Source organism: Amblyomma mixtum, chromosome 7 (assembly GCF_055824585.1).
Source record: "Amblyomma mixtum isolate Tamu chromosome 7, ASM5582458v1, whole genome shotgun sequence".
Lineage (NCBI taxonomy): Eukaryota > Metazoa > Arthropoda > Arachnida > Ixodida > Ixodidae > Amblyomma > Amblyomma mixtum.
In genome coordinates, this window is record NC_143018.1 from 12,641,657 (window position 1) to 12,662,559 (window position 20,903).

General features: G+C 47.7%; 1 protein-coding gene across 1 annotated transcript in view; it reads left to right on the forward strand.

Moving 5' to 3' along the window:
• The window catches only part of LOC149335047 (calcium-activated chloride channel regulator 1-like), a 29,742-nt gene extending 9,721 nt beyond the window's left edge, over nucleotides 1-20,021 (forward strand). Inside the window, exons 6-16 of the mRNA XM_089553866.1 lie at nucleotides 708-822; nucleotides 1,889-2,116; nucleotides 3,251-3,550; nucleotides 4,089-4,307; nucleotides 5,177-5,450; nucleotides 6,289-6,462; nucleotides 7,572-7,871; nucleotides 9,620-9,957; nucleotides 10,048-10,179; nucleotides 18,880-19,074; nucleotides 19,980-20,021. Coding sequence (XP_089409992.1) covers nucleotides 708-822; nucleotides 1,889-2,116; nucleotides 3,251-3,550; nucleotides 4,089-4,307; nucleotides 5,177-5,450; nucleotides 6,289-6,462; nucleotides 7,572-7,871; nucleotides 9,620-9,957; nucleotides 10,048-10,179; nucleotides 18,880-19,074; nucleotides 19,980-20,021 — 2,317 coding nt within the window. The remainder of the gene's footprint in view (nucleotides 1-707; nucleotides 823-1,888; nucleotides 2,117-3,250; nucleotides 3,551-4,088; nucleotides 4,308-5,176; nucleotides 5,451-6,288; nucleotides 6,463-7,571; nucleotides 7,872-9,619; nucleotides 9,958-10,047; nucleotides 10,180-18,879; nucleotides 19,075-19,979) is intronic.
• The last annotated feature ends 882 nt before the right edge of the window (nucleotides 20,022-20,903 follow it).

Genomic DNA, 20,903 nt, shown 5'->3' on the forward strand with positions numbered 1-20,903 from the left:
CACTCGGGGAAAAAAAGGCCGCCACCGTCTGGAAGACGTTGAAGTAACGAGCGTTATCTGTTTGGTTTATTAGAATTTACCATATTGGACGGTGATGTCATCATTGGCAGGCGGCAGAGTGCTATTGTAGATGGCGCTACAAGTCTCAATGTGAGATGTGCTGTTTTCTAGTTGCTGCCACAGATGGCGCTGTGATCTCAGGATGGTAGCAGACCCCACGAAATCTCGAAACGTGATGAGTAAGAGCTAACGCTCTTAAAGAAATACTTCTGCACGTCTAGCATAGGAAGAGAATGGCAAAACTTTCAATTTTGGAATTTTCGGAACAATTTCTCAGGAAAGTACAGTACGGTCCACTGTTAAAGGGAACATGCGATCGCGTGGCCCCCGCGCTTCATGAAGCCCTGCTACCTAGATGCGGCGTCAATATGCGGCATGAAGCGCATGCGTGGAGAGACCAGCCAATGTGCTTACTGCGCATGCGTCTTGTGCCGACAATTCCCACAAGTGCTCGGCGGCAGCGGGCCGCGAAGCGCGGAGGCCACGCGATCGCATGTTCCCTTTAACAGTGGACCGTACTGTACATATCGCCATAGAGGAAATAATGCGATTGGCTGGGAGTTATCAAGGCATCACCCTCTGACAGAAGAATGAAATTGTGGGCTAGTTTCAAGCAGTTTCTCTTGAATTCCTGTTTCGTATTTCAGGCTGCCAAATCCGGATCCGCTAAAACCCATTCATGTTTCCTTCGAGGAAGTCCAACAAAGGCAAGGCCTGCCACAGAGGGTGGTGCTTGTTTTAGACGTCTCAGGAAGCATGAACGTGAGTATTTACCTGTTGAGGCGGCTGGCAAATTTTCGCCAGACACTGTTAATTTTAGCACGCCGTAAACTAAACCCTGCCCTTCGCTTAGTTACATATGAAATGTACAAAATTTCACACACAGTATATTCCTCAGAGACGCCTAGCGGTGCTTCTTAAACAAAGCTATGTTTCAAACCCTGCTTACTTACGTGTCACTAAAGTTAGGAAAACATGCAGCAGTTGCATGCTTTTATTCAGTGAGGAAAATTGCCTGCCATTAACTTCAGCTTTCAGAGGTTTCCGTGCTTTGACTTTATATAACTGCTTGATAAAGTCGGGAAGTATTAAAACATCAAAAAGTATTTGTGCTCCCTTTTTCCTCACTTAGATAAACACTTTTTTTTTTTTTTTCAAATGAGCCAATAGCACTGCTTTTCTTGGTGGCTGCTAACGTTTCTTAAAAGTAACTATTCGCATAACCTGTTGCCACCTCAGTTTAATGCGCGGCATGTGGCGTTTAAATGTTCGACGGTGCGATGACAGTTCCTTTCAGAAACGCCTTGACTCTCGTGATGTCCCTGCTTTCCCCTTTGGAACACCATGAAGAAGAGCTTCGCGAGCTTTTGTTTCATCCTACACATCCGCGACATTTTGATTTGCGTATGTAAGTGCCAGTGATGTTGTCGAATGTTCAGCCAGTGCCGCTGATTAACTTGCCAACAAGGAAAAAGTCTCAACAGTTATTTCTTCAGTGCCATTTGCTCCATTTGCTTTTTAAGGCAAGCTGCGTATTTTTGTTTTCAACTACAATACGGAGCTGGCCTTAGGAGTAAATAGAGCCAATGACACAGAACTACTAATGCCATTTCATCGCGGTTCACAATGTTTGCCTTCCGTTACAAGAAGGCGTTCTTGAATAGCATTGTTTGCACCTCGCTAATTCATCAGCTCGCCTTCTTCTGCGTCCTGATTCACTAATTCACTCACCAACCCACCCCCTTCCTCCCACGAATCCTGTCCCATAACTTACTCACTCCCTCATTTTGTCATTGCCTTCATGCTGTCTTCTCGTTCAACTTTCCAGGAACACAACCGCATTAGGTTCTTGAAGATGGCAACAAAGACCTACGTAATGGCCATTGAAGACAGCTCGCATCGGCTGGCCATCATCACTTTCAGTGACAGAGCGACGGTGGTGCGCCCGCTCAGACTGGTGAACTCTACAACGATAGTATACTTTGTGGACTCCATCGAGCGCCTGTGGGCCCGAGGAGGCACGTGCATTGGATGTGGCCTCAGAGAGGCTCTCAAGGTGGGTCTAGGCACTGAGTCAAGCAGGCAGATATTTTCTTTTTCGGCCTGAATGATCCGGTTATGAAGAAAACATTCAAAAGGAAACATCTTGAAGCATCTTTTGACAGCGATAGGTTTCAGAACACGGGCATGTTTTTTTAACTTCGGGCCTCATTTAATGCTAATAAGGGAGCAGATTACTCAATGGCAGCCACCAAAGCGCAGCCATATGGCTACAGATGAAAGCTACACAACTTGCACAGAAACTTCGTTGTTAAATAAAAATTCGCCCTGTTCCGGGGTTCGGACGCAGGACTATCACTTTACCACAGCAGTCGCTCTACAAACTGAGCTAACGGGGACGACCAGCGTATGGTAGGGCGAGAGTGAATTGATCAATAACTCGAAATGGGAACACTAATGGTCCCTAAACATTTTTCCTCATTTCATGCTCTGTTTCCTGAGGGGGGAAAGGGGTCAGGGAATTTTTTATACTTCTTGGACTTCTCTGAGGCGATTAAATGGCACTCGATTCTCGCGAGCGCAAGGCAGATGAACTAAGCAATTGTACCTATGGCAAGTCAGCAGTGAATTATTGCATGCAAGCCTACCCCCATGTTGAAGTTTAATTATTTACGATTTTCTTTTCATTTCGACATTAGAGTAGGCGATAATTTTTCTCCATTTAGTTCAAGTAGAACACTGATCCGATCTTCTACACACATTGCCTAGAGCTGGTGACACAATTCGTGCTTTACTTTTCCACAAAATTTAAGTTATTTTATTGCGGGATAGTTGATACAGTTCAAGGATGCTGCTTCAGCGCGACGACACACAGCAGCCAGAAACACGTCCTCACGAAACAAATGCCCACCTCTAACAACGCTTTAAATGAAGTACCCGCATGCCTTATACCGCGCATCTTCAATAGTAGCACATCGAACTCCCCTGTAAACGTTGTGCGCTGTTATTGAGTAAAGCACAGTTCGAAGTTGACATTCGTTTGGTTTGCGCAGATCCCCTTTATTATGTCGGTGCGCCAAAACAATTCGTGCACGATGTAAAGGCTCAATTAGGCAGGGGTGGGTAGAGCTCTGGTTTTGGCGCATTTTCAGACTGACATACATGCACGACTCCTATTCGACTTTTACAGCTGTTGACGACGGCGACCGAGACGCCAGAGGGCGCCATCATCGTCCTCATGAGCGACGGTGCAGAGAGCAGGAACCCCCGCGTCAAGGACGTGCTGCCAGATGTCCTCAGTGCGAAGGTGACTGTCAGCACCATCGCGCTGGGAGCCACGGCAGATGAGAACCTCGAAAAGCTGGCCTCGCTCACGCGAGGCAAGACGTACGCGTTCCAGGACCTCTACGACAACGTGGCGCAGGGCATGGCAGCCGCCTTCGTTGAAGCTACTACGCCTCCGACCGAGCTGATGGCGCGAAGCCTGACAGTAAGAGCCAAAGAGTGCCTGTTATGAATGTGACACTTGTACGTAATCGAAGAGTGTGCCGAAACAGCAGAGGTAATCGGCCCAGTATTGTAAATGAGTGGTTTCCCTCTGCTCTCTTGTAGGACCGTCATTTGCCAGTGCGTTGCCGATATTGGTCCGATTACATGTGCTGGTTGAGGATGACTGGACATTTTTAACGCAGGGAGCAGCTGGACTAGATCTGTCCAGCGCTCAGCGATCACCCCTGTAGATGATCCTAGTCAGTAGCGGAAGCCTGAGTTCTTGGACAGATTCATGATGCGACGGACAGGGCATGAATACTTCTGAGCACTTTATTTAAATAACACAACGTGCCAAAACACAACGGTTAACAGCATCTAGTTGGAAGAACGATCACCAGGACAGCTTATTATTTCGCAAGCTTTTAACAGTTAATGCGTACGCCCCGTTCTTGGTGTGAAAATGGCGCCTTACGTACCATAGAAAAGTAGCCACGCACCTTAGCGCAGCACACTCTTGCATCTTCTTGTTCCGACAGCTGATGGATGTCCTCGAAGTATTGGACGGCACTCTAGCGAAGGCATTTCTAGTGGACGCCGATGTGGGCAACGAAACTGCCGTCTACGTGAGGACCAACAGCCTGCAGGCTATGCGGATGGAGGCGTGGCTCGAGGACCCTAGCGGTCAAAGATGCAAAGCCTGCCAGAAAGCAGCCGGTGGCGCCGACATCACGATCCATATTCCAAACCCAGCTGAGGTGAGGTAGTCGCGATTCGCTTCTTCCTCTCGAGTGTCCTTTGTGTTACTACCTCCGGTAGACATCCTTCCAGGCCCACCACTGTGGCACGGTAGTAGACTTGATTACTGAAACCAGTGGGAGCTGCTGAAGCGGGGCGAAATATAGCAGTGTCAATACGTGGTGCTTTGCACTACTGGGTATCGAACAGCATTATCAGCAGACATCCTATGTCAAAATTCCTAATGTATTCTGGTGCCCATATCTTCTCGTCATTGTTGACTTTTACTGACCTCTAGTTTCAGCTTCATTCGCACTAGAAAAGTACAGCCTCAAAGTGAAAACAAAAAACAAATGAAGAAATCCCAGGCTGATGTTATGAAAACATTGCGGGGGCTCTAATTATAATTATGCAATGTCAGTGCACTAGCATTAGGTTTTCGCCTCACTTTTAGTTGCTTTATTATATTGATGACTGATTCTTAGTCACTTTCTTCACGGCTGAGTCTTTCTATACACTTTTATTGATTATCGATTTTACAATAATTTTTGGGATTCTCCCTATAGCAGCTACTTTCCGGCCTCTCTCTCTTCTTCCTTACAAGTGGAGAGGGGAATTTTCTCTCCCCATTTTGCCACCTGCCACGAATGGCTGGTGCAATGCGGTGTGCGCAACACTACAGCGCTGCGAGGCCGCTTTTCCTCGCCGTTGGGGCTTATAGTGTTCACTCATTCAGAAAAAACCTAAATAACTACTCCCACCCATTAACTAGAATAATGCGATGCACACAGGTCCAAACAACCGGTTAATAAAGCACACAACAGTAACAGCAATATAAGACAGACACATTAATGCTTCACTTATATGGCTGCTCCTTTTATTTCGGAAGGTCGGCAGATGGACCCTACACTTGACAAGCCCCGGCGCGAGTAAGCTGGAGGTGAGCATTCAAGTTAAGTCTCGGGCCAGAAAAAAAAGCGTCACACCAGTCCAGGTTTCTTGCGAGATGAGTAGCATGCTGGTGGACAGGCCGGATACCGCCATCGTCTACGCCACGGTCACGAAGGGCGAGAAAGCGGTTATGAATGCCGCTGTGCTTGCCGAAGTTTACGGACCGAACATTCCACACGAATCTACACTGGAACTTCATGACGACGGCCACAGTAAGGCTTTTTCGAGATTTCTATTTGCGTGACAAATTGTCTGGGTGCCGACTGATGTTACGTAGGCGTAAATATGTAAACGAAAGTCACTACTGGGGCTTACCTCGAGGCCTTCATCTGGGCGACTTCTCAGTGCCATTGTAATAACTTTTATCATTTGGCATCGTTATAGTTTTACAACGATGACCAGTTGAGTATATATGAGCCTGTGGAATATGAAGGACTGCAGATGCAGCAACCCAGATGTCGTTAGAGTACTGGATACACTGGCAGGTTGTCCTCTATTTCGGAGGCGAAATTCTAGAGGCCCGTGTACTGTGCGATGTCAGTGCACGTTAATGAACCACAGGTGGTTGAAATTTCCGGAGCCCTTCACTACGGCGTACATCATAGCCTCAGTCGCTTTGGGACGTTAAACCCCATAAACCATAAACCAAACCATCTATTCCAGCCAGATTTCGTGTTTCACTTGCCGTGTACAGGGCCATCAACGTCTCCAAACATAGAGAAAAGCCTCGCCTGTTAAAGTTCTCGAGGTTACACCACAGAACGTTATGCCCGAAAACTTTTCCGAAAGCCCTCGCTCAGCTGACAGCAGTATACTTGACATGACGGACTTGTTATCTCCCAAGCAGTCCCGTTATGTTTTTTTCTTCCAATTTTTTGCATCTTATTCGCTTACAAGAACTGCCTCTTTATCTTGAAGCGTCATAATATTCTTATTCTTTTTAGGGGAGGATTTATTGATTGTTAGCCCCTCTAGGCACCTGCATTTCATCGGCTTCATAACAGTTGCGCTCACTATATGTCATCATCATTTACCAATACATGCGACCAGACCCTGACAACCATGCCGACGACGGTACGTACAGCGGCTACTTCACAAAATTTACTGGCAAAGGAAGGTACGTGGTCAAGGCCCACGTTTCACACCAGAAAACGACGCAACTGGCCTACGCAGTGGGCGGATCTGGATGCGGCTTTGACGCAGCCCTCCTCAGTGAAGCCGCAGGTGAGTTTACATTCTGTGAAGGTTCACCAGTGTTGGAACAGTGCTAGCATCCTTGTAATATACCCTATAAAAAGGGACTTATTATGGCACAATGATGCGACCCCTTAAAGCTGAGGAAAGTGACCTATAGTGGGTCAGCTTCGGTAGCCTTCGCCTGTTGCACTCTTATTACCCTGTGCGTTACATAAAACAATATTTTTTTACTAGATGTGTGTGCTGGTCCTGAAAAAAGCATGCTACTTCACTCAGGCACACCCACTACCGAGTACCATTGGATTAGCCTTCACTATTAGCGTTTATACTGTTGCGGGAAAGAATATATTTACAGATATTTACAAATAGACAAGAACAGCTGCGAGCGGCACCGAGAACACAGTCCGAACTTCGTTGTCCTCTTCTACTCTTCCCACTTGTGCCATCGCTCTTTGTCGTCGTCGTCTACCCGCATCAATACGAACTTTATAAGTCGGCATGCTACAAGTGAAACGACTCATGGCACACAGATAATACTGGAAACAAGTGGATATATAATTGATACGACGCCTTTCTCATTGTTGTGACGAAATTGGGAATCTACCGTGAAGTTCTCACTTGGGACATTGCGTTCTTCGAGATTTGTTATGAATGCTAGTCACAGAAAGAAACTTACTTTGCATTTCTATTGAGTTGGAAGCTTTCAGGCTTTAATCCCTTCTAAGTCTTTCCTTCTCCTTTTAACTTTTTATTTGTGCCACTTGACGAATAAAGGATATACAAGGTGCCCGGGTTGTAGACAAATCGATCTTCACTTCCAAATCCTTACTTCGTTCTCCCTTCTACATTCAGGTTTATTATCCGTGATTTGCATTGCCTTTTTGTTCCACTGCTAATGGCTGCGCCATCAAGTGCACTTGAACTTCTTTAAAACGATATAATTATTTGCACAGCGGTTCTAAAATTTGGTCTTGTAAAAGGAAACTGGTTATGCCGGCTCTGAGGGCACTTAACCAGAGCGTAAATAAATGCATGGACACCTTAAAAGACAGCGTCGGTGTGGGTGCACTCAAGTAAAGTCAGGTGCTGCTCTGTTAAGACTGACTTTCCTATTCATCGCTGTCTAAATGCACCAGCAGCTTCCAGTGCAACGAGCCTCAGCTCGTCATCCGAGTTCAAGCTGGATGACTTCCTCGTCGTCAATGTCACTGGAGTGGCCAATAAAGCAAACAAAAACGGGGTCGAGACTTTGGAGCCCTTCCAAAGAGTGGCATCTGGAGGCTCATTCCAAGTGACCACGCACATCTTGGAGAATCAGGTGCCTCCTGGGGACATCCGGGACCTGGCCGTGGCAGAGGTGCGTCCAGGAGAAAATGGCACTCTCCTGGTTCAGCTCACTTGGACGTGGAGTGGAGCTCATCTCACACACGGGAACGGTGAGCACTGATTTCGGTTGCATGTTGAGAAGAAAATGGATTACTTTGACCGATCCGCCCTCTCGCATCGGTAATCAAAAATTAGCGGCACAGAGCAAAGTACAAGGACTAAACGTACAAATAAATGCCCGTAAAACTTTCGTCCCTCACGTCTTTTATATCATATATAATGCCTAAACGATTTTATTATCTTTGGTTGTATTTTTACCCTAATAGTTGTAATCCAGGTCAAAAAGCGAAAGGTCACGATAACAGAAGGCACGATAACAGAAGGCGAGTTTCTTGCCGGCTGTACTTAACTTTATTTAGCAATACTTGACACAGTTTAACCGGAAGAGCTTGTCCTCTTGAAGAATCCGCAGTCGTCAGCAGAATTATAACTGCCGCTCACCAAGATCACCAAGTGCAACTTGTGCTTACTTTCGTCGTCAACGCAAATATACATGGTCTGTTCTGAAAGTAGTAGGACTCATTTTTTTAAACAAAACATATTCAAGAGAATAGTACAAACGATTACAATTTTTCAAGGTAGCATCCTTCCGCACCTTCACGCTGCTGCCAATGAGTTTCACAGTTTTCGTACGCCTCCAGGAACGCCTGGACCGGAATGCTGTTTAGCTCCCTCGACACGGCCTGTTGAACCACCTGCACCGATCCGTGATGTTTCCCCTCGAGCCTCGATTTTATTCTCGGGAATAGAAAAAGTCTGGCGGGGCCAAGTCGAGGCTGTAGGGGGGCTGAGGCAGCGTTGCCGCCTTGTGCGGGGCAAAAAATCGGGGTCCTCATTCACATCATGAAGAAGATCCTACCGGTCGGCCTTTTCCTCCTCTGACAACACTCCCGGCACCAACCTCGCGCACGCTTTCCTCATGGATAAGTTTTCTGTCACGATCTCAAAAACTTGAGTTTGAGGAATGCTCAAGTCATCAGCCATCATTCTGATACTCATTCTACGATCACTGTTAAGTAAACGTTTCACTCGCTACACATTTTCGCTGGTCTTGCTGGTCGAAGGCGCGTCTGGAGCGGTCGTCTTCCTCCACTCTTTCCTTACCTTCTCGGAAAAGCTTGTGCCACTCAAAAAACGCCTGATATACCCATGGAAGCGTCACCGTAGGCCTCCTTAATCATGTTGTGAGTCTCTTTGCCCGTATTACCAAGATTTACTCAAAATTTGATCGCGTATCGCTGATCCAGTAAACGCTCGACGATTCTGCGTGACGAGACGTTTCGACAGGGGTTTACAGTACAAGCGACCTCCTCTCTTCAACGGCCGAGAGCCGACTGCCGCTTTTCCCCAGCATTCCCAATATCCCCCTTCAACGATCCTGCATGCGCAGACTACCTCTCGTCCGCCCGTTCGCCCAGGAAAAAACCAGTCCTACTACTTTCAGAACGGACCCTGTATGAATGAAGCTTGCCTTTTAACACTCACCTAAATGAACTATGTTCAAATACTCTGAATTCTAAGTGCACGTATATTTTTTATTGCGATAGTGTGGAGGCATAAGGCCTGCCGGATTAGTGCCAAAGAATTAATCCTACTTACAGTTTTGGGCCCAGAGACAGAAACCCTTTAAGTACCAGCATTTTCTATGCCGCTCTGTGGTGCACGCAAGTGGTAAAGGCACGATCGATTCTTTTGAAACCATTAAGGCATTTTTTTTTTGTTATTGGGGCCCCAGTAATGCTATTTGTGGCTCATTGAAATTATAAATCTTTACTTATTAAAGACTTGTTCCTTGCAGCTACGTCCGTGGAGATTCGGGCAGGCATGGACTATGTCAAGATACAATCTGATTTTGAGAGCCAAATCAAAATCACTAAAGACAACATCATAGAAGGCAACCTGGACCCGCTTCCATCAGGTGCGCTTCATGAAGTTGTGTTATCACTGCCTAGCGGCTTTGCGACACGACGACAAGATGGCGCCTTGAGATGGGAAGCATATCTGGCGGCTCGCTTGACAAACAACGATGGTCTCAAGTCTAATACCTCGAATGTCGTGCAGCTGCTATACACCTTGTCTCCAGCCACCACTACCATGGCTTCCACCACCGAGATTAACACGCCAACAGTGACAGCTGTTGAGATAAGTACAACGAAAGAAGCTGCTACAACAGAAGCTCTCATCACTATTCCACCGACTGTAAATACGCAATCCACTGCTTCTCAGACGAGCACTACTACTGCAGAATCATTGACGAGTGACACAGCCACAACGGAATCTACAACTGATATTGGCACGCCGGAAGAAGCAAACACGACGAAAACTCCAAATACAATGCCACAGTCTACAGAGATTGCAGTGACGGAAACTCTCCGCTATTCTCTTGCGACTGCCAATGTCGGTACTACAACACAGACGTCCCCTTCAGAAGAAGCCACGTCTCAGAAGCCAGCTGTTGCCAGTATGACGGTTCCTTCCACCCCTTATTTGCAGTTTACTCCTGCTCCTCCCACAAGGAACAGAAATCTGGACGTTTTCTTGCCGCTGTCTACGTGGATCCCAGTTGGCGGAGCCATCGCTTTTGTCGCTGCTGCCATCTTGGCTGCAGTTGTAATGTGTGTGATCTCAAAAAATCGCAACACAAATCGTGCCTTCCTTCCTAGACCCGAGCAAAGCGAAGAGACTGGTGTGTAACCCATGAATGAATTCAGCTTAAACAATTAGTCACGCGCTAATAATGAATACATATTCTTTAGATTAGGCCGCCGCGGTGGCTCAGTGGTTATGGTGCTCGGCTGCTGGCCCGAAAGACGCGGATCCGATCCCGGCCGCGGCGGTTGAATTTTTTTTGGGGAGAAATTCTAGAGACCCGTGTACTGTGCAATGTCAGTGCACGTTAAAGAACCCCTGGTGGTCGAAATATCCGGAGCCCTCCACTACGGCGTCTCTCATAGCCTGAGTCGCTTTGGGACGTTAAACCCCATAAACCAAACCAAACCATCTTTAGATTAGTTTTGCTCGAATACATGTGCACTTGTGGTAAGGTATTATATCAACGTTTTTTTCTTTATAAGTGAAAAAAGTATGGATACTTGTTGCAATAAAAAGATTGTTCTCATCGCATTCTTTGTCGCTGCGTCCGCAGAAAACCCTGATTCTCCTCTCCCGCCCTTTGTTCTTGTTCATTATAACGCGACAGCGCAAAGGAGCTGGTGTCGCAGAAAAGCTGGCGTAGCCATCGGTGTTTTTTACCATGAGTGAAAAATTCACATAAAACTCCCAAAGGAGCAACCGAGGGGCAGGCGGGCCACCTTGGATATGAGACTTTGTGGCGTCATCCCAACCTGCCCACAGGATTGTGAGTAAGCTATCCACCGTGGCACATAGCAGTTAAGCAGTTAAATTAATGAACGGTCACGAGCGATTACTCGCGAAGAGCAACCGTGGTCGCACAAGCCCACAAGGGGCAGCGACCTCCATCGCACGTTAGTGGCGCATTGCTTAACCTTGTCTCCACTGCGGCAGGAGTGGTAAGAGGACTTCCTGGTATCTCTGAATGTAAAGTACAGAATGACCATTCTCGCATGTATGAGCAGGAACCCATTAACTCTATCGAGTCGTACACTTAAGGTGAAGCTTAAGTGCCGCCTCCAGTTTTTCTGTTGCTAATGCACATGAGATAAAGCAAATAAAACAGATAAAAATATGCCTGGAGGTAAAAAAGGCCGCTCTGCAAGGCTCCTTGCGTACACAGGGACAGATGTGTTCAAGGTGCAACCATGTAGACTGTTCTGTACGCAAGTTAGAAGCACCGTGTAGGAAGGTTTTTTTTTTTTTTACAAATGACACTTGTTTTCTTTTAAGCTTTCTCCTAACAACGGAGCCCCTTTATATCACTTTTCAGTCTTGGTTGCTGAATGGTTATAGTGTTCAGCAGCTGACCCGGTAGACACGTGTTCAATCCCAGCCGCGGCAGCCTCATTTCAATAGACGTGAAATGCTAAAGGCCCGTGTATTGTGCAATCTCCGCGCACGTTAAAGAACCCCAGGCGGTAGAAATTATCCGCAGCCCTCCACTTCAGCACCCTTCATGGCCTGAGTTGGACGTCATTTCTTTAATCTTGTTTTTAGGTTTCCAGTACATGTCCCTTTTCCGGCACTGCCTCTTTAAATGAAGACCTACATATTTTTGTGGCTTTCATCCGACATATTCATTTAGGATCCCGCCATCTCTGCTTAACGGACAGTGAGGGACAACAGCGAAAGACGCCGCTTTGTGCCGTCTTTCCAGCAGAGATAACAGACTTACCCAGCAATTTTGGACAAGAGCAAATTTTGAATGGGAAGTTGTTTATGAACGCCACTTTTTATATAACGTAAAATTTCGCTTTAACAATCAATATATTCTCAGACCCCAAACCCCCCCCCCCCCCCCTCCCCCAGGCTTGCATTGTTTTGCTATTAACGTTTTTGTTACCATCAATTCCCTGTAGGCTTTCTATGGCTGTCCCAACTACTCGATGCGAGCAATGAACAAATTTTAGGACAAAAATTTTGCGACGCATCGGAAAAATGGACAATTGCCTCAGTCATTTCTATAACAGTACCTTACAATATCTTAAAGTTGCCCAACAATTAGAATTGATGTCCAAAAGCCCTGGTATTGTTTGCATCAAAGAGTGAGCCTGAGCATCCTGGCACACTGAAACTCTTTTAAAAAGTCTAGAATAAAAGAATGCAATATGGTGCAATAATAATCTTATGCACTTCGCAGTTACTTGATTCTAGATCCTTACTACCCCATAATATCTTATCTGCTGCACAAAAGTTGGCAAGGTGCACATCGCCTCAATAATTCAGTTATGCTGGATCTGCGCTTAAGACTTCCTCGTTAGTTTAGGCTCAGAGTCAGAGACTCCGATGCCTGGCAGCTCACCGTCAATATATTACCTAAACTATGGCTTTAACAGAGCCAGCATAACTTTAAAAGTGTGCAAATTGTTTTTTTCAGATATCTGATGTAGTTTTGCTGCCGTCGGCATACCTCGCTGACGAAACACTACGAAGCGACAACGAAGTATCAGCACTGAGACTGCAAATACTTGTGCATTACTGCTGACATTGATTGTAGCTTCGTTTATCGATAACTCACTTTCAATATCGCCGATTATCATTTTTTCAGATGACTGGCATAGAGCTACGCTAATTAGTGAGTAGGCCATATTTGAATGCTGCTGACTTCAATATTGTAACACGAAGTAAATGAGTACGCTCATGTGTAGGTGCACAACCTTACACTCATGGCATGGACGTATTTTTGCATGAACTGCAAGTAAAAATGACCTTCCCCATGAAATCGGCAATGAACAAATTTTTGTATTCACTGCACGAAAAAATGACCTGCACCATGCACCATAAAATCGGCAATCATTAACCAGCTCTGCAATGTCTCCAGGTTGCATCGCATTATGCAGTTCGTCATGACAAATAAATTTGTAAGTCCCTTATTCGACTCATAACCCCATCCCACACGCAATGCTCTCTGCACTCTCGATCCCAGAAGTCTCCAAGCCACTCACCGCCCCCCCCCCCCCCCCCCAAGTATAATGGCAGCAACCGAACATATGATATCATGAATACTTTCTTTAAAGAGAATGCAACCCTGATTAACTCCTTCAGTTATAGAATATCCGGACGTTTGTTCTCTAACTGTCATGCAGTGATAAAACGAAGCGAATGTACACGGTTTCTGGTAACCGTATACTTGCGGTTAGTACTCTCTTCTCGCTTCAGTACTGGTTTCTCTTCTCTATATAGGATGCCTATTAAGGACTAAAATTTGTGTATGTGATGAGGGGAAAGGGGGGGGGGGGGGGAGAGGTGCTTACTTTCATGGTGTATTCATGCCTTCTTGATACCTTGTCTGATACTGTGGAGTCTGTTACTCTAGAAGTAGTCCTTACTTGAAGAAAATCCACAATAAAGGATTCGTGGTTGAGGCCACACCAATCTGAGGCATCAATTTACTGAGGAAAACACAGTAGGGTATGTATTCGAGTAATTGCTATTTTTGTTTCTGTCAAATAGCTGCGCTTCACGTTGATGCAAGATTTAAGCGGTCATTCAATGTAATTATCGCGCCCAGTGGACATGATTAAACGGGGTGAATGCTCTATTACGCTCAAACAACATCGCAGGACAACTGTGCCTGTTTATCAGAAACCAGGTGAGCACTTGTTCTCACCTATATTGTTCCGCATTAGCACTCTTCGCTTGATAAGCGAAATAAGCGAATGGAGCGAGATAAGTTACCGATAGCTGCCTACCATGCCACAACGCGTCTAATAGGAAATTGGTAGGTCTCGTACGTGTACGTACTGAAAATGGTGACGGTTAATCTATTATTTCGCGCTCATTTTATGCGGTACTGATCTCTGAGAGACTCGCACGGCCGGCAGTGGCGGAATCCTGAAAAAGAAGAACTGGCTGGCACGCGCTAGACAGAACGCTGGCTCGCAAAAAGGAGAACGCTTGTACCTCGGCGCACAACCAAAATTGCCCTTTCCCTACTTAGCGGGCCGATACCCGAACACGAGGAGATCCGGGTACTGGGGCTTTTCATTCATCATACGCGCAAGATATACACTACCCTAAACAAGCTACGTAAGGTGGGGGACCAGGTGGGTCGGATGCTCCGCCGGGTATCCAATAAAAGGGGGGGACTACGGTGCAAAGATGCCCTGCGGCTGGCCAATGCATTCGTAACCAGCCGGATTTTATATTCGGCTCCTTACCTTCACCTACGCAAATGCGATGAGAATGCCTTAGAAGTAGTTCTCCGCAAGATTTATAAGAGAGCGCTCGACCTCCCCATAACGACGTCCAACAAGCGTCTCCTCGGTCTGGGGATGACCAACACCTTTGAGGAGTTACGAGAAGCTCATCTTAACAATCAATACTTGCGCCTAAGCAAAACACCTGCGGGGAGCCGCCTTCTGACCCGGTTACACATATCCTACGCAACACATACAGAAGAACGGGTCCGCATCCCTGAAGCCTGGTGCTTTGCACTCCAGGTGCGACCCCTTCCGAAGAACATGACTGCAGACACCCATGTTGGTCGCTGTCTCGCGCGGGCGGAGGCTATTTCTCAACAATACGGCCATAAGCCAGGTGTCTTCTATGTGGATGCAGCCGGCCCACACCATGGGGGTTGGTACACGGCGGCCGTCATCCACCAAAACACTACAGTTCAGGGCCTTACTTTCCGTGCCCCAAATATTACATTTGCGGAAGAGATCGCCATTGCACTGGCCGCCGCAGATCCAGAGTCCCGAGTCATTATTACGGACTCCAGGGGCGCCTGCCGCAATATTGAGCAAGGGTATATTCCAGACCGTGCTTTCAAAATTATCCACGCATGCGAATACACAGGGTTTCCGACCCATCGTACCATCGTGTGGGCTCCGGCTCATGTGGGTCTTGAGGGGAACGAGGCAGCCGACGCTGCCGCCCGCGCGCTTACTCACCGGGCGTCGCCTCATCCGCAGCTTGATCCGGAATTTAATTTCAACCCGGCCATCACCTTTAAAGAGGTCACCTCTCTTTATCAAAATTTTCATGGTCTCTATCCCCCTCCCTGTAAAGGCCTCACCAGGGTGGAGGAGCGCTGGCTTCTCGGCCTCTATACCAATACTGTACTGTGCCCGGCAGTACTTAAGCACTTCAATTCTTCTTTCTCGGGCGCGTGCCCACACTGTGAGGAGGAGTTTTCGGACACCTACCACATGGTGTGGGCATGCCCTTCCAATCCTGCCTACCCACCCCACCTCCACCCCACTCGAGAGGACTGGGAAGCTGCCCTGCGCGGCTGCTCCGAACTCCATGCCCAACAGGCATTGGTAGCTAGAGCCCGGGCCGCTGCGGAAGCTACAGGGATCCCGGACTAGGGATCCCTCCTAGTGTTTGTAAGGGGCGGGCCCTTCCGGCTCGCCCCATCGACCTCTCACTGTAAATAGATATAAAAGTTTTCCTCCTCCTCCTCCTCCTCGGCCGGACGCTGCCGCCGATTCTCTGCCGCTATCATCTCCCCGGCAGCCTTCAAATAAACGTGGTCGTGGTCGCCTCCTGGGCGACCTCCTCATCGACGTATACAATACCATGTGGCAAGAGCGCATTTGCCTGTAGGCATTATTTAAAGTAAATGAAGCTGCTCTAGCTTCGAAAAAATGAAGCGTGATTGTGAGCTCTCAAAACCTTGCTTCAAAGCTGGTTGAAGTCGCAAATTTTATTGCTCACTGGTTGAAAGACGCACAACTTCTTTCTCTTTTTGTTTTTTTTGTTACTGCCGTTCGCTTCCTTTCTCGCATGCTGCATTTCTCACTGCCGGCAAATTGCTGAACCTCACATCTGCTCCTGGGACAACGTTCCATTCCGTAATTAAAACTGCCACCCGCTGTCGCAAAATTCCATTTGCCACCTATTCGAACATAATTACTCATAAAAATCGTTAATGCTGCTGCAAGTTACGATCATTTGGCGCCATACCTTTAAACACACACCACACCTTTATACTTCAAAAATCCTATTTCGGCAAATTCGTAGCGGGCTGTGCGGAACTGTCCTGTAGGGCAATACACAGTTTTGTTTGGGCGTGCGCAGCGAACTTGAGTACGCAACGAGCCGGGGACAAGTGAGCATGCATGCGGAGAACGCTCCACTTCTAGCTGCGTATCTGGCTGCGGGAGCCTTACGGGTTGTTTTCACAACATGACGCCACGCTGCTCATCCTCTTTAGATTTGATACCACGGCGGTGGCTTAGTCGTTTGAGCACCCTCCTCGCATGCAGGAGGTTCGGGGTTCGATCCCCAGTACCATCGGGTACCCACCGGTGATACAATGGGTACAAGCTTTCCCCCGGCCTGGTGTTCGGCTTAATTGGGATGAAATGCTTGGGTAATGGGTCGTTGACCCTACCTTGGATAGTCGAAAACACCTTGTGCCATGGCGCTCTTTGGCAGGAGTTCAGCTTGCTGTATAAACATTCATCATCATCATTATCAGGCTTAATACATGACGCTGCTAGGTCTTCGACGTGACAGCTCACTCTAAATGGTGGATTTCGCTTTTATTATTGAGTAAGCATAATACGGCTTATCGGCAACGGAAACCAGCGTGGGCGTTCGCCAGCAGCAATGGTATCAAAAATCCAAGATGGCGTCACCGTGGTATCAAAGAAACGTAAAATTTCGTCGGACGGTGCAGGGCATTACATCTACTTTCAGACTACGAGGCGAGTACGCAACGATAGGCAACAAAAGCGAGTTTCTCCTTGGCGAACAAAGGTGATTCTAGTACGTACATTGTCTTAGGCCATATGCTAAGGAGCAGCTGTGTCATTAGAAAGGAAGAGAAAAAATTAAAAAAGACATAACAATGAAATACAAAGCATGGTTCGGCATAAAAAGCACATAATACTTTTAATAGCCCTTCGTAATTTTTTCATCACACTCCGACCTCTACCCCAAATTATTTGCGACAACAATCATTTCCTTTTCAGACAATTTGGGGATTTTTCACGCTGTAATTATAAGTTTGGTTTATGGGGTTTAACTTCTCAAAGCGACTTACCTTAGTTGAATTTAGTTAGAACATTGTTTTCTTATAAGCAGAAAAGGCTCCCTAATCACATCGTGTTAACCTTCCCATTCTGTATGTGCTACTACTGCTCTTTTCTATCGCCAATAATAGGGTGCTGGAGATTACAGGAGGGCAATGTACAGGCGCCTACAGACTTAACCCGAGCCCCGCCGCGATGGCTCAGTGGTTACGGCGCTCGGCTGTTGTCCCGAAAGACGCGGGTTCGATCCCGGCTGCGGTGGCTGAATTTCGATGGAGGCGAAATTCTAGAGGCCCGTGTACTGTGCGATATCAGTGCACGCTAAAGAACCCCACGTGGTCAAAATTTCCGGAGCCCTTCACTACGGCGTCTCTCATAGCCTGAGTCGCTTTGGGACGTTAAACCCCAATAAACCAAATCAAACCAGACTTGACCCGGATGACAGAAAATGTAGCTTGGACTGCCGCCAGCGCCGCGAAGCGGTAGTCATCGGGTGCAAGATAATAATCTCGGTATGTTTACGGCGGCTGACAGTAGCTAGCGCGCAGCTCGCTTTGACTGCCTTTTCACCTGTGCTTGATCGCTGCGTAGGCAGCGCTTTCGTTACGGGGACGTTTCTCCGCATTTTGATAGTCGGTGCGGTCTAACACGACCGGGCAACGAGTTGCAGTTCTCTTATCGCGGCAACCCCGAAACTGCGCGCTACGCTACGTATGTATACCTCAGCTCGCGCGCCCTACTAGTTTTGCCCGAAGGCTGCCGATATAGCAGTATATTATGAACAGTGTGGTGGTGCACTACCTGAAGATTCGGTATATTTTTTTGTGAATTTGGGAGCGCACAACACTGCTCAAAATATCTATTCCATTAGATCGTCAGCTTTCAGACCAAATTAGCAAGGCGCGCGAACTGAGGCCGCTTAGGGCGCAATTTCGGGTTCCGGCAATAAGAAAAGCGCAGCGCGCTGCCTGAGCGTGCGAGCCGCGTCGGAGAGCAAAACGCTTAGAAGCGCCCACGTAACCAGAGCGCTATCTACGCAGCGATCAGGCACAGGCGAAAATGCAGCCACAGCGAGCTGCACACCAGCTATCATCAGCCGCCGCACGCATACCGACAGCATTATCTCGTCCGCGATGCTGTCGTTTTGAGGCGCTGGCGGCAGTCCGAGCCATGCTTTCCGTCATTCGTGTTCAATCTGTGGGCGCCTTTACACTGTGTAATTCTGTAAGTGAGGTCGGCTATAAAGAGGTGATGCCCGTCGTGACCGAAGAATCGAAGTGTCGACCTTTAGCTATGGATGAGTATCTAGTAGCACGTCTTCGGTGCTCTCAGGTACTCAGTGCATTTAGCGAAACGCCAGAAGGCCCCACGGTAGTCCTGATGAGCGACGGAGACCAGAGGGATGGGCATCAGTGAGATCGCACCGCGGCTAATCCAGGTGAAGGTCGTCGTCAACGCCCTAGCGTTGGGAGCCGAGGCTGAACTAGAACTCGAAAAGCACGCCTCTGACACGCGTGGGAAGTCGTACGCCTTCCAGGACCTTCACGGCAACATGGCGCTGGAGATGGAGGCCGCCTTCGTAGAAGCCACAACGTCTCTGTCAGAGTCAGACCTGGTTTTCTTAGACAAGAAGGTAAGCTCTGCCCTGTGCCTCTTAAGAGAACTTCTTGCTGGGCTAGTTGTTAATTCATTGTAAAGTAAAGGCGCCGAACCTCTCGTTGGCTCACTGTAAAGCGACAAGCCGTAACATTACAGCTGTCACTGAAAAGTGCCAGAACAGTGGTGATGGCTGTGTGACACTTTTAACAAACACTCATAGGTCAGGTGTTTAGAAGGCCCTGGAACAAACAGACGAAGGCGCGTTGTTGGCTCAGAGAAGTCAGATGGGCCATATTTGGGTTTGGGAGATGATACAAGGGGGGGACTGGCAGTCCACGCCGGATTGTGCAAGGCAGCGTTATAGATCTGTGTACGCGTGTTAATTTTTGGAGCGGTGGGGGGTTGCATTGTATTGGCACAAATAAAACTTGGCTGTAGTATGAATTACGTACCTTGAATTCTTTTCCGCCAGAGACGCAAGAAAAATTTATCTCTACGGGTGGGTGCGGCGGCGTTCCTTTCTATTGACGTTCATGCTCGTTTTGTTGTTTGCTATCTTGCGTTCGATGCCGCCAATTAATCGTTTTTCTTTTTATAGCTGGCAGCCAAGGACCCTATGAATATGTGGATGAAATCTGTACAAGACTACATGTAATATCGTATCATGGTAAAAAAAAATTGGCAGTGGGTTTAGCTCTGGTTAAACCTGGAGGATTGCGAAAGCAACGAGGAGAGAGAGAGAGGCAATGGAGAGCGCGCGGCAGCGGCCCCGGCACGCTAGCTATGCGCCGCTACTGCGCATGCGCAACTGGCGAACGCAGCGGCGGCACTTCTGTTATACTCCAACGTAACAGAGCCGCCCTTAGTCACCCGCGCAGCGACAGCAGCAGCGCGCCAGCTGTGCGCCATGTGGCGTTACTGCTCCTCGCACATGCGCAGTATGGCCTTTCGTCAGCTCCGCGGAAAGGCTCGGCGACTTGAGTAGTGTTGCTTTCGCAGCACAATAAATTTGTGTGCTTTTGCGCATGTGCAAGACTCGTAATCATGTAGTAGACACAACTTGGTATCTAGATAAGCTAAAAGTGAAGAAAATGAAAAGGCCTTCCTAAGATATCGGCAACCGTTACTCGATTTATATGCAATACCTCGACCCGATAGGTTATGAAAGAGAAGGGTCTGAATTGGGGTCACATTTTTATGTCCATTTGCAAGAAAATACGTAATATTTATAAAAGGCCACACTCAGGAAGCTTGTGACCCATCAAACTCCCAGTACAATGACGTAGAAGCAGAGTGCATGTGTATGCAGTTTCAGACATATGCCCCGTCGCGGTGGCTCAGTGGTTACGGCGCTCGGCTGCTGACCCGAAAGACGCTAGTTCGATCCCGGCCGAAATTCTAGAGGCCCGTCGAAATTCTAGGCGAAATTCTAGAGGCCCGTGTACTGTGCGATGTCAGCGCACGTTAAAGAATCCCAGGTGGTCGAAATTTCCGGAGCCCTTCACTACGGCGTACCTCATAGCCTGAGTCGCTTTGGGACGTTAAACCCCTACAAACCATAAACGAGTTTCCCACATACCACGGCACAAGTTGGATGCATGAGGTCATGAATACTTGGGCTAGTAAGAATTCATCACTCATAAATTCCAATTGGAAAGTATTCGCGACTGTAGTCACCAGTGCGGGTGGAGAGATGAACAAAACCGGAAATAGGAGGAGGCTAGCTCCCGGCGTAAGCGAAGTGGCGTTGTGAGCGCCACTGCCGGGCGGGCGAGGCAGACATTGTGACGTGGCACATACGCCACGAAGTGACGCGATTTGATGGATGTCACTGTGGGTGTTCTCCGCAGGAGCGTTGTTTTC